This window comes from Calidris pugnax, unplaced genomic scaffold (genome assembly GCF_001431845.1).
Source record: "Calidris pugnax isolate Ruff unplaced genomic scaffold, ASM143184v1 scaffold4, whole genome shotgun sequence".
NCBI classification, from domain to species: Eukaryota; Metazoa; Chordata; class Aves; order Charadriiformes; family Scolopacidae; genus Calidris; species Calidris pugnax.
In genome coordinates, this window is record NW_015090781.1 from 4,449,749 (window position 1) to 4,463,628 (window position 13,880).

General features: G+C 40.3%; 2 protein-coding genes across 6 annotated transcripts in view; one reads left to right on the top strand and one right to left on the bottom strand.

The window, feature by feature from the left end:
* Nucleotides 1–5,357, bottom strand: part of OBFC1 (oligonucleotide/oligosaccharide-binding fold containing 1) — a 45,175-nt gene extending 39,818 nt beyond the window's left edge. The window contains exon 1 of the mRNA XM_014958124.1: nt 5,231–5,357. The gene's annotated coding sequence lies outside the window, so the exon portion shown is untranslated. The remainder of the gene's footprint in view (nt 1–5,230) is intronic.
* A 225-nt stretch (nt 5,358–5,582) lies between these two features.
* Nucleotides 5,583–13,880, top strand: part of SLK (STE20 like kinase) — a 47,959-nt gene continuing 39,661 nt past the window's right edge. For all 5 annotated transcript variants that reach the window (XM_014958621.1, XM_014958640.1, XM_014958649.1 and 2 more), the window contains exon 1: nt 5,583–6,320. In XM_014958621.1, the coding sequence (XP_014814107.1) occupies nt 6,171–6,320 (150 nt within the window). In that variant the 5' untranslated portion in view covers nt 5,583–6,170. The remainder of the gene's footprint in view (nt 6,321–13,880) is intronic.

A 13,880-nucleotide genomic window follows, 5' to 3' on the forward strand; every position in this document is an offset into this window, starting at 1 on the left:
AGTATCTAAAAATGGGAAAGGGCGAATCGCCCTCTGAAGATACTCTTCCTCACTGACTACTGAAAAAGCTAAGCCAATTTTCTGAAGCCAAAATTAGATCAATCCCATTCCTAAACATTTTAACATTCAATTTTTTTTTACTGCAAACATCAAGCAATAACCCTTACATGTTGAAGCTTTCGAATGCCACGTGTTTCTATGGCAATTCTTAGATTAACTTATCCTACAGTAATGCATACAAAAAAATTAAAAATAGTCACGTAATGTATAGTTTCCAGGTTATTGATAGAAGCCTAAGCATTGAATCTGGCTAATGAGATATCAGCAAGCTCTTGAGCATCTAAGCTTTGGTACTATAATTTGTTCCTGTTTGTATTATATATAAATGAACTATTCCTTTTCCTTATATCAGAAAGACTCATAAAATACCAAGTACAAAACTCAGTTTCTTTTTTGTTTCTTCATGAAGACAGCTTAAAATTTCAAATGCAGAAGAGAAATGCAAGTTTCTAAGCTACAGATCTCTCAACTGTACATTTACCAGAAGGGCTATATATAATGCGGTCTTCCCTCTCAAGGCTTCCAGTAAATGGGTGCCTTGGAGGGAAACATACAGCCTTTTAGGCCATCCTCTTACATCATAAAGAAATAAAAAGACTTTTTTTTTTTTTGGCCCTCTTGTATTTCCTTCTTCACTGTGTCATAAACATGGGTTATTAACTAATGATACTACTAGCTCCTCTGTACTTCGCACCATTAATTAGAGCATTAGGACTCAGGTACAGCACAGCAAGTGTAGAGGGGCCAGAGATAAAGGAAAAGAAGTTAAAAACTTGGCATGTTCAAAAGAAATAACATAGAGGGGAGAAAAGGAATATCTCTAAGGTCCATATACAAGATTGGAAGAGACTGAAAACATCATGGTATTTAAAATCCACTGAATTCCTATGAGAGGCAACACATTCAGAAGAGTAGGAAAGGAAAAACAACTGATGATGAACAGGAGAAGGGAAAAAAAGGTCATACACGGGAGAGTCACCAAATATTTCTCATAGAGCCCAAAAGACTGAGGAAACTTAGTAAAGCTATGGTAGTACAAGGCGAAGTGTCAGAACCTAATCCATAAAGTCCCAAACTCCATAGAAAAAGGAGTCAGGGAGATGCAAGACAGCTTTTGGAAGTAACTTCAGATACAGAAGCTGGACATGCGAGGTCCTGGCAAAAACCAAGAATGCAAAAAGGAGTAGGTTAAAAAGGAAGGTAGTGGGTTAACAAGAAGGATCTAGAAGATACAGCAGTGCTTAGAACTGAAATGAGTCCAATACAGCAGAAAACATTAACTTCAGAAACAGAGCAGAGTAGAAATGATAGAGTCTATTGAAAAACATCACCATGTAATTGGAAAATATCAATGAAAACACCACATACATCAAGTAAAGAAAACAGAAGGGACAGTGTTGAGTGTCAAAGGTGACAGACAGATTAAGATGGATGAAACAAGAATTATGCCTCAGATTTAAGCAGGAACAAGCCACCTGTGACCTTACAGCAGGTCAGCGAACTCAAACATCAGAAAGAAGATTGGAGGAGATCAGGGAAAGCGTGGGTGGACAGAAAGTCAAGACAATATAAAAATATACCATTAAATATTTAGAAATAACTAAAGACAGGATGTAGGACTCCAGTGAAAGGGCAATATATGCTGTGAAGAACATATTTCAAATTTCTGAAGCAAGGGTTTGTTTTCAGTGAAGAGAAACTGAAGCAGAGCAGCTTAAATGAAACAGAAGTAGAACTTAAAGAGGGAGTTAGGAACAGCAGCAAGTACAAGAGATGAAGACAGTGTGAAAGGATGTTGATATTAAGCAGCAGAAAGTATAAAGAAGGCTTCTAAATCTCAAAGAAAAAGATTGCAGTAAAAAGTTACAGCTATTTTAGGCCAGTATATTTGATGCACAACCAAGATAGTTCTTTAACATCTTTACTCTGACATTTTAAGGAAGCATTTTTTTCAAAAAGCACTGCATTAAATCCCTGAAGGAGAAATTTTAATATACTTATAATTCACTTTTACCTTTTTATCCTTACCATCTGGAAACACTTACAGTTGCTAAAAACTCCTGTTACCAGGAAAAAAAAAAAAAGCCTCACACAAGAAAAAGGGCTTCATACAGCCTCCTCCATACCAGGAAGTCAGTGCAAATTGGGAAGGATTTGCTACTAGCACTTAACCTTCACCTTACAGAGTTTATTTTTAGGATTGAGTGACAAGCTGTAACTCTGAAGTGAAAGAATAAGGGAAAAATTGAGACTGAGCCACAGCTTTCTTTTTCAGATATAATGTTTTTATCTTGAATTACTTGTTAAAGAGTCAACAAATAAAAAAAAAGAAGTTAAAAGCAAGACTTTAATCACTAGATTAATTGCTCCTTTCTTGTTCCAGCCTTTCATCTTATATTTTCAACATTATATGAATTAAAAGCTCTCTGGAACAGGAAGACTATCTTTATAAAAGTCTAAAGCAACACGTCTTTAGTACCTCCTAACATTTAGTCATTGCTAGCATGACACTACTATCCCTGTTCGGCTCTGAGTGAACCTGTTATATCACACACATGTTCAAAGCAAACGGGTACATTATATAGAAGATCTAAGTGAACTAGTTACAGTCAAAAATTCATTTATCAATAAAGCTGAGAAAGAGTCAAGCCCTGGTATCCCAGTCCCATAACTGCTAGCCTTAGTAAGGGAGCCAACTCGACATTTATTCACATATAGGGCAAGAAACATTCTTTTAGTTTTGTATTTATTTCCAGTTGTTATTATTACAAACTCTGACACACACACATACACCCTCCCCCGTCCTCTGCTGCCCTGTGACATTGACCCCGAGGCTAAAGAAAAGCTAATCCTGCCTACATACAAGGATTTCATGCTATGGCTTTGGATCTCTGTTTCCCTCCATCCTCTATCAATTAGTCAATTCAAAGAAACAGATGGAAATCAGTGCCAAAGCACTCTTTTATCCAAGAGAAAGCAAATTAGAAATCAGAATACTCAATTTAAAATATAAATGCAAATTATTACTGAAGCCATAACTGTATTTTAACATGCAAATCAAAACTATCACCCCACCTGGAGGGGTACAAAAAAAAAAAAAAAGGTATTCCAGTGAGGGAAAAATAAATTGAATTTTAAAAAATATTTTAAGATTCCAGAAGCTAAATTGCTGTTGGTAACACTTGAGAAACCTTATCAATCACTTTGTTATTGTATTTAATCCAAACTATCTGCACAAAACTTGCAGATTAAGTCAGTATGTGCAGCCTGCCAGCCATATCATAGAGAGGAAAGGAAAACAGTTCATTTGGATTGCAGTTGTTTCTTGGTATTACCTTTACACACATAAACAGCCTCGGCTTTAACGCCCTTCTCAAAAGTTTTTACAGTTTGTGGCTAAGTTGTCAGTGTAAAGGAACCACAAAGCCCAAAATACCTTTTGAAGAACAAAATCTGATTAGTACAACAAATCAGGACTGCTATTAGGTTCGCAAAAGCATTTGAAAAGCTCTCTATTCATACAGTAGCACTACCCTTGAAACTTATTTTATACAGGTTAAAGAAATTAACTCATGACACAACGTTGTTTGATGCATAAACTCTTTGTGGCAGGGGCCATCTCCTTGTTCTGTGGCAAGACAGCATCTAGCACAGAATGTTCCTGTACACTATAAATACAATTAGGACCACTAATTACTCAACATACAACGTCAACATGTTCTTAAAACGCTTCAGCTGAAAAACCATCATTAACACACGATGCAGAGTTCAGTTCCAGGCTACTTCTATGCCCTTACTTCCTTCTGAACCACTGCTCTAGTCTTTGCTACTGCAAACACTGGTATTATTAGAAAACTCCTTTACTGAAATCCCTTTCTTGACTCAGCCCAGCACTTTCGATTCCTTAAAGTCACGCTTCTTTCAAGGAGACTGTCAAGGTTGCCATATGATCCCCATAACCAGTGCATCTCCATGCCACATTATTATTACTCTGTTTACACATGGACTCCTCAGATAGCAAACTACTGTCATGCTAATAAAATGGTCTGAGGATTGATACACACCAGAGGCTCGATGTTTAGAAGCTTATAATTCAGTTTAAATTACTGGTAACTGCAGTCACTCAGGTTCAAATGAGGAGGTGGCATTACAGGGTTTTCACTGGATGTTTGTCTCATTTTCAGATCTCTCAGGTCTCACATCGTTGCCTTAACTGCAAGATCGACTTCCTGCCTCTTGTCACAGACTAAAACTTTGTCTCCAAGATGTCTGCTAATTGCTTCTTACTCTGGCAACGGGCACACCTCTTGCTTTCATGTGAAGAAATACCACAAATTTGGTTGCATACAAACAACACAATTATTAAAATACAATCTCACTTCAGGCTGAAGGAATCACTTGTGGGAATAGAAGGTTGTGAGATAAGAAATACAAGGCTGCCCCACCGATTGCATCTCACAAGATACCGAACACGTGCAGCGCATTAGCATCACATCCTGCTAGGAGTGGATCCTGTGACAAACTAGTAGCAGGTCTAGGAACAGCACTGGCCCACAAAGTCTTCCAGTAGTGCCTTTTTCTACCAACAATTTCCTCAAAGAACCACCCCCGAGGTCAAACCCTCCAGAAGGCACCACCTGCCATCACCACGCTCCTGGCAGAGAAAGAGGGTCTCACACCCCCTTCACTTCCCACAGTCAGAGCTGGGAGCAACGTGGGAGGAGGAGGAGGGAGGTTACCTGGGCTGAGAAGAACTCAAGGTGCCCAGCCAGCCCTGAGGAAGCCACCCTCCTACCTAAGAAACATCACCCTCTGCCACAGGACTAGGGGGACCTTCCCTACATGGGACAGTGAGGAGACATAAGAGAGAAACAGGGTGCCCTTCAGGACAAGGAACTCAGCAGAGATTAAAGGAGTTAAAGGATCCCTTTCCACACAGCTCCACCCATAACGGCTACCAAAGAACGAAAGGGAAGGGCTGCTTCCCTCCGTCCTCCCAACCGGGAGCACGCGCCCTGCTTATCCCCAGAGAAAAACGGGACGAAAAGATGAGAACTCGCCCACCACCAGACACTGCCTCCCAGGCCCTGAGGGAAGGGAGGCTGAAAGGAAGGGAGGCTGAGGAGGGAGGAGGCGCCCGCCTCCATCTTGGGGACAGACACCAACTTACCCGCCGGAAGCCTCGGCGCCCTCTTATTGGCCGCCGCGTCACGTGGGAAGGGGAAAGCCCCGCCTCTCTACCCCCACCTTTTGCCGGCGATGAACCGTTGGTGGGGAAAGGGGGGGGTGTCTGTGGTCACGGGGCTTTGCGCATGCGCCGGAGCCGGCAGTGGTGCGCGTGCGCTGGTGCGGCTGTGGCGGCGGCCGGGGCGCGAGGCGGTTCCGGGAGCGCGGGAAGCGGGGCGGGGTCACGGGGGCGCGCGCACGCGCCGGCGGCTGTGGCGGAGAAGGAGGAGGAGGAGGGGGAGGAAGAAGAGGAGGAGGGACCGTCCCGCCCCGCCCCGCCCCGCCCCGCAGGAAACGGTGCCGCCCGGGCCCCGCTCGGCGAGAGGGCGGGAGAGAAACCGGCAGGGGAGCGTCTTCTTCCTCCTCCGCTCCGCCACCCCGGGACGCCGTGAGGGCACCGGCAGGAAACGGGGCCAGCCCCCTCCCCTCTCTACATCCGCCCCGATCCTCTGAGGCGGGCGGCGGGGGGAACCGGCGGGAGCCGTGAGCCCTTCGCCCGCCCCTCTTCTCCTCAGGCTCCGTCCTCTGCCCCGCCCGCCGCCGCCCGTCCCGAGGAGGGAACCCGGCACTTGTTGCTGAGGCGATGGTCACCGGCCCGGCCGAGTAGGCGAGGGACCGCCGAGCCCGCCCCGCGGGAGAGCACCGCTGCCGCTGTCGTCGAGGGCCCGGCCCCTCCGGGGGTGGTTCCGGGGATAATCTCGGTGTGTTGTATCCCTTCCAGTCTGAGGAGTTCGGTTCTTCTGGGCCCCGGTGTCCCGCCCCGGATGGTGACGGCGGGCTGAGGGGGTGTTGGGGGGGGGGCACCGCCAGACGCCGCCCGCTCTGCCCGCAGGCCGGGCTCCCGCGGCACAGGAGGAGGTGAAGGAGGAGAAGGAGGAAAAAAAATGTCCTTCTTCAACTTTCGGAAGATCTTCAAGCTGGGCGGCGAGAAGAAGAAGAAACAATACGAGCACGTCAAGAGGGATTTGAACCCGGAGGAGTTCTGGGAAATTATCGGAGAGCTGGGAGATGGGGCGTTCGGAAAAGTCTTCAAGGTAAGGGCAAGCGGGGGACCCAAAGCCTTTCTGGCTAAAAAAAAAAACAAAATTAATAATAAAAAAATAAAAATAATGACTTATAGTACTGCTTCAGAGCTCGGCGCTCTCTAAAGCGCTGTCACCTTGGGGATACCTGTTGTAAGCATCGGGTTTGCGGAGGAGTTGGGCGGGCAGGGGAGCGCTGCCCCCGCTCGGTGCCCGGTCCCCGCGGTGGGTTGGCCGGGGAGCCGAGCGAGAGATCCAGGCGCCTCTCGGCCACGGAGCCTCATGAAACTAAAGATAGAAAAGACCTATTAGGTCATTGTCCCGCCTTTCTGCTCCACCCTGCCCCTCGCTGAATCGCTCGCTTCTCCTCTATTTTGGTTTTTTTTTTTGGAACTCCTGGACGGCATGGCTTCTGGTCTTACAAAAGCTGCGTTTTCTTAGGTGCGGTTATCATACTTTTGTTTTTTAAACTTTCTGTGTGGAAGGAAGCCCGTGACCAGCAAAACTGACTGCTTGTGCCTCCCGTGTAGTTTATAGGGGCGTGCTCACATCGCCTTTAATGGGCTTTCTCCTATCTTGTTCCATGTGGAACTGAATTAAATAGTTATGTTATCTTGGCTGTCTTTACATCCCAGAATTCCTGTGTTGGGTCTCCTAACTTCTTTCAGTTTGATCTTAAAATCTTTTAAGTATATTGGTACAAAGAGTGCTTTTAAGGATGCTTATCTAGAATTAATCAAGCAGAGTAGAATGACATAGCGCTGCTAGTGTTTGACGGGACTGTAGCTTTCGCATAATTATTTTGCTACTTTTCCTTTTTCTAAAAGGGCATTAATGCTCCACATTTCGTTTAGGTATAGTGCGGAAAAAACATCATGGAAGATAAGCATGAGCAAATTGGGGAACTGACACGAACTGAGACTCTGGAGCAGGTTCTTGAGACTAGAAAAGTAGTGCAAGAAAGAATAGCACAGTGTTTCTGAAAGCTATTTTGGTCAAGAAACATTTATATTTAGAGTACTGCATTGGAGAGTTTATGAATCTGGCTACTCATGAAACCTGTTCTATTTTTGGTAGAAACTATTTTAGATTTTATTGTACTGTGATTTTTTCTGCTTGTAAATTTGAGCAAAAGTGCCTCAGTTAGTTCATAATGCTAGTTAGGGGTTTTCCCTAAGCAATTTGTCAGTGTTCTATTTTAAGAGCATCTAGTTTATTTTGACGTTGGTTTAATACATTGTCTTGATAGTGGTTCTCATGTATGTCAGTGTGGAAGATGAGATTTTTTTTCTTTTTGCTAAAAGAAATGGGGAATATGTGTGCAGCTGCTGTATCATGAAGCTTAGTGACTATAAAAACATAATATTGTCTCTAACAGCAGTTGCACATTTTTCTTTAAACTTCATAGTGGAGTTTTGATTCCCTTTTTGTGGATATAAAGCTCTGTCCCGTAGAGGTGACTGGGGAAGCCTCAAAGGCACAATGCTAAATGTGTTCTCCTCCTCCCTCACATGCATTTCCCCTCCCCTTCTCAAACTTCTTCTCACTTGTTATTTATCCTGTAGGCACATCTGTGTTAGCAGCAGTCTGTAGAGGAAAGTGTCTGAGCAAGACAACTGGTCAATTCTGCATTTCAGTGTACTATGCATACAAGAAGAGAGTTTCTTCCACTTGGATATGATTTTTCACTTTGAGATTTCTTTCTGAATGTGAAATGGCAAGATGTTAACTGTTGAAATTGAATTAAACCCTATTTTAAAAATTATAGTAGTCAAAATTACACCTGCAGTTATAGTGGTAAACTTAGTGAATATAGCACGTGAAAATGAACAGGTTTCCTGGGAAAAAATATCCCAATTTGAAAATGTCTCCTACTGCATGTTTTCAGCAGCGTTCGTTCTGTTTCCATCTAGTTTGAGAACAAAGATTGCACACAGATACTGACTGTACTCGTCTTCCTGCATCTGAGCATGCTTGGCAAGAAACTCTTTCGACAGGCAGGGTGTGTTAGGTTGTTCTTTCTTGGATGTACACCTCAAATGGGAAACTGCAAGAGTAGCCATTCGGTACCTTCTCAAATTGTGGAATCAAAACTATAAGCTAGATCAGAACTGTCAACTTTTGAAGACGTCTTTAAGTAATGTGTTGGCGGGGAGTGTGTGTGTATTTTTTGTGGGGGTTTTTTTTTTGGTGGGGGGGAGGGGTTATGTTTTGTTGTGTGGTTGGTTGTTTTGGGCTTTTTTTCACAAAAAAAATGCCAACCCTGTGTCAGTTACATTTGCCAAAACTACATTTGCTTTTGTTTTAAGATCCTAGGAGTCAGCGTGTGACAGGGTTTTGGCAGATACATGATAAAATAGAATTGCCAGATAATTAAGGCTTTGTATACTTTGGACTTCAAATAAAACATAGGTTAGATCGGTTACATGCAATGATTCTCCATAGAAAAGTATTTGGTTTAATTGTGTAACTTTCATCTTCTGGGCAAAGTATCAATTATTTTAATAAAATCTCACAATCAACTCTTAAATGATACCACCAGTATTATGAAGCCCAGCTAATTAAATTATTTACTTAAAAATGCTATGTTGAGTGATAACTAGTTTTGTATGTCATTCAAAGTTGTAATTCATTCCCCTTCTTCCCAATCAAGTACAAGGGTCTTGCTTATTTTTTTTAATAACTAAGCTAGCCAAATTACCAGAAGAGCTTATTTCCTTTGAAGCTGTTTGTTCCAGTTTTCTAAAGCTTTCTTAGCTCTGACAATTCATACGTTTGTATTCACTAACTTCTAAGTAATGTTTAAAAATACTCTAAGTGTTTCTGCTGCTGATGTGAGTCTCTCGTGTGATCAGAGGAGCCATGGAACTGCTGCTGATGGCAAAGGTTTATGGTTGTATAAGACTTTTCATTCCGGTCCTTTTCAGCCTCTTCAAAGAGGCCACTTTTGGGCTGTTTTCTTTTCTTCTTGCTCTTGGCTAATGAATAATGGTGTAGTTTTCCATCCTTTTTCAGCTAACAGGCCCTTGTAGTACTTCAGTATTAGGTGATGGCCCTTATAAAGAGAATTTCAAGATTGCTGATGATAGACTTTTTTCCAATCTTTTTTAATTGCCTTTCATGGTTATTAAGAATGACTGAGTGGGCTGCTGGGGTTCTGAAAGCCCCTGAAGAAGCATAATGTTGGCATTGGGGGCTGATTTCAGCTTTGAAATTTGGCAGTTAGATCTCAAACTACTCTTTTTAAGAGAAAAAGATTGAGAGATTGAAACAGCTCTTGATTTGGTAAGGTTAAGTCCCCTGAAAAACCTTAGGCTCCCAGTGTTCAAGTTAATTGTAATCAATTTGCTTTAGAAATAAGTTACATTATTATATCAGGTTACTTTGTGTGTTGTATTGCCCTGTTGTATCAAATGTCAGTTCGGTGCACATAGGAAACCTTGCTTTAAGGTAAATCAGTGTAAGTAAGTGTTAAACTGTAGTCATTTTAAGTAACCATGTGAAGACTTTCATCAGCTTTAAGCTGCTTTTTAAATTCCCAGTAGTCAGTGTTCAGATGGTGTGAAAGCAGACCTTTAAAATGCCTAATATGTTCCCTGGCTCCTTCTTGCTCAAGTTCCTGATTGAGAATCTTTGTGCATACAGATGCACATAACTAATTAAAATGCAGATATCTTCCAAAGTTAACCTATTGAATGAAATAAAGTGATGTGATTCTATTTCAGTAAAATTTGCCGGCCTTTTTTGGTAGAAAGAACATTGTACACTAGTATAAGAAAACATATTGCAGAAAGGCCTTTTCCTAGTGCTAAGATGGTGTCATCTCTGAGCTCTGCACCAGAGAATACTCCTCCAAGAAATTAATGGCCTTTTGGCCATCATTATGATAATTAAGGGTATTTACAAATATACTAATTCACTTCTTCTGTGGGAACAGATTCTATAGCAGTAGAATATATGTGGCAGTATACCGTGTAAGATATAGAGTATCTATGTATGTTATATGTATATAGGGAAAATATATACTGTATATATATTTTTCACAGAAACTGGCAAATTATTGGAGAAACCTTTGTATTAATCTGGTTGTAAATTGCATTCATGCTTAGTTTGAATTGGAATATTCTGCCCATTTATAATATCTCATTTATTACCCTGAATCTAAGATGTTGGAAGCATTGTGCATACACGATTCTCTATAAGAATTTGGAATATCAAATATTTGTATTTAATCTAAAGTTACGAAGAGAAGTTTTCCAACTCTCAGCAATTAACTGATGCTTGATTAAAAAGCCTATTCTGCTTTCTCTTTAGGTTCAGAGAAGAAATGTTGTGGAAGCTGATAGCCATAATCATGGGGAACAGCATTACCCAAATGCATTATCTTCTGAAAATTACAGCTACATTAATAATTCATATATACTTATATTTGCAATAGTGGCCAATACAAACTCATCTCTGGGAAGACAGTGGACTTTAGATAATAGCATTTCTTAAAGTCCAATAAACGAATGATGGTGCTTCATTTAATCTAAGCTTTTGGTTTTGTATTTAAAGCTATCTTGCCTCCAGTATATCTATTTGATTTACAGGAGAGCTTGTTTTTGCCTAAATGTCTTCTACAGCAGGTAGAAACAAATAGAATTTTTAAATAATGATTTAATAAGACTGTACCAATTATATAATTTAATGACAGTGTGGCCTTAACTCCTTTTAATGCTAAAATGTGAACTGGCAATTGGTCGCTGCTTAGAAGTACTTTTTGCATACCACTAACATCGTAACTTATTTCCTAATCCTGGAAAATGCTTCAGTTAGTCTGACCTGAAAACAAAATCAGGGCAGAGCAAGGAGAATTTACATTTCCTAGTTTCTGTGGCCTTACAGTACGTTGTTCTAAATAATTCCTACCATTGGATGTTGGAACTTGAAGTTATCATGTATCATACTGCTTGCTAGAGTGGTTAGCTCTTACGTCTGTAACTTAACACTCATAGGAATAGATTTTGACCACTTAATATCTAAACTGAAGCGCTGACAGGCTGGGTTTTGTCTGCTCTTTATCTTTGGACTTACCTGGTGTCATTAGCTCCATTAATTCTTCAGAAGAATTTGTCAGAGCTAAAAGATACAGTTGCCTGTAGAAGGATATTGCTTGAGTTCAACTGAAATCCTGTTGTTCATACTCCCTGGGAGATGAATTCAATGGAAGTTTGAAAACTTCCAGTCCTATACAGAAGTTTCATGTTTGACTGCTGTAAGCCTAGACCTGGAAAGAAAAAGCAGGTGAAAATGTCCTAAATTGAATTTTAATCCATAAGAATGAATCAGTGCAGAACTTTTGGAAATTTTGATTAAAATTGTTTGCTATACTAAATATATTTTGTTCTAATCTATTTTCATTCGTAATTGACTATATCGGTTGACCTCTGAGTAAACTAGAGCAGTAAAATAGTGCAGTTGTCCTCAGGAGATCTGAATTAATAATATTCACTTAAATGCCATGTTGCTTTGTTTAGCCATAGAGGCCTTAGTAGATAGAGCAGAGAAGAGAGTTGATTTTCTCCCAAGAGACTAATGTATAAGGTGGCAATGCTCAATTTCAAATATTTAGTCTAAGTAAAACAGAACTAAAACTTTACCTAAAACTTGCTAAGAACAGTAATTTCTCTGAGAGTAGCCTGAGTATCTTAGGGCTGCTGTGTATGGTCTAGGTGAAAAAAGATGCCTGACTGTTCATAGAAGAGAAATAATTTTAGTCTTGCTGATCAGCTTGGTGAGTTTCTCTATAACGTTATCTTTATTTTCACACTATTGCAGTTTTACCCTGTTGAGGATACCAGATGAGGAAAAGGCAGAATCACTGTTTTAAACCCTGGGAAATGTGTCAAGGGGAAAGCTTTAAAGAGCTCTTCACACCTATTGTCACCCTGGCTAAGGTTTCTGAGGAAACTGGTAGTGCAAGAATGTCATCTGTAGATTGTAAACTGAGATCATTTTCTTGTTTTAAATGGCTATTTGCAGAGGGTGGTATCTCCTTTCCATTTCATCTGCAGCAAGGAGATATTCTAAACTAGTAAGAAGTACAGCACATGTTTCATGTCTCACTTTTTGGACATCTTTAAGTCACTTGGCTTAAAATCAGCATCACAATACTTAACTTATAAGTAATGTATTGTCTGTCTCTTGCATTCAGAATTTAACGTTCTGATGAGTTTGTGGAGGATAAATACAGAATGCTCATGATCACTCCTTGGTAAGGCAGGCATCTTTTCCAAGGTGCAAGCACAGTTGTGTAAACTGTTTAAAATCCTAAGTAAATAGGAAATCATTATTTGATTTTATTTATCTGTGTTTATAAAAGTTCCTAGGTTTTTTTCATGTCATCTGCTATCTCCTATTTCTTAGCTGTTTGTGTGAGTGCTTGGACTGTTGATTTCTTGTCTGGAAAGTAAAACTTTGGATTTTGGGCTTAAGGTAAATGTGACTGTTTAATGTTCCTTCATTAAACAATGAAGCTTCTTTAAGCTGTTTAAACTTGGTGAAATAATTCTTCATATCTAAGTCAGATGCGGTCTATTTAATTAAATAAGTCTGATATACGAGCTGGAAAAAAAAAAGTTGGTACTGTTCTGTGTTTGTTTATTATTTTTTTTAAGAGCTTTGGTAGACAGATTGGTTAAACCTTTAGAGCTTAATCTTTGGCAGGGGAGCAGTCCTCCAGTAATTCAATCCTCCCAGCAGTAATACCTGCCATTGTTGCAGAGTTGCTTCACAAGTTTCTTTTGGTGGTGACTCAAATTCTGGTGTTGACTTCCCTGTAAAGAATATTGAAGAAATAATTTGTTGTGTTTGTATTTGCAAATTCCTCCGTCCCCAGTTTGGGATATTTTAAAAAATATTTTAATTTACAGTTGAGAATGGGCCTTACATTTTTCATGGGCCATGACCCATGTTTTGAGAATCTTGTAAGATCGTAAACATCATTCTCCTTCAATGACAGTTGTGTTTGTGTAAAAGAGGCAGCATGTAATTAAGCTCTCTGGATTGAGATCTTAAATACATTCCTTGAGACCCTGGTGCCTGAAGTGTCATTTATGAATACTTTTTTAGTCTTTGCTTCTTTGTGTTCCCCCAATAATCTTTAATTATATTCACATTATACATGGAACTGATGAATTCGTATTGTCTCACTTCTTTTGCCTATTGTCTTACTTTACAGTAGCTGCCAAATTGCTCAAAGACAGTCCTTATGCTATCTTTTCTTTTGATACTGTTTGGATTCTTCCTGTTTTCAATGTTTAGTGATGGAAAAGCCATGAAATTTGCAGTTAGAAAGCAAAGCAGACTGAATTGATAGCACAGAATAATAAAAAAAAAAATTCTTCAAACTCATCTAAACTACATATTGTAACTCCCTCTAATTCATTTTTAATGGCTTTATAACATGATTACAGTATGCAATGCTTGAAAGAAATTTTAACTGTCAATTATATCTCAAATATGTCATCTGAAAACACATTTTTCTTCAACTCAGAAATGGAAAGAATCTTTTTAGAGAGAAAGAAGACT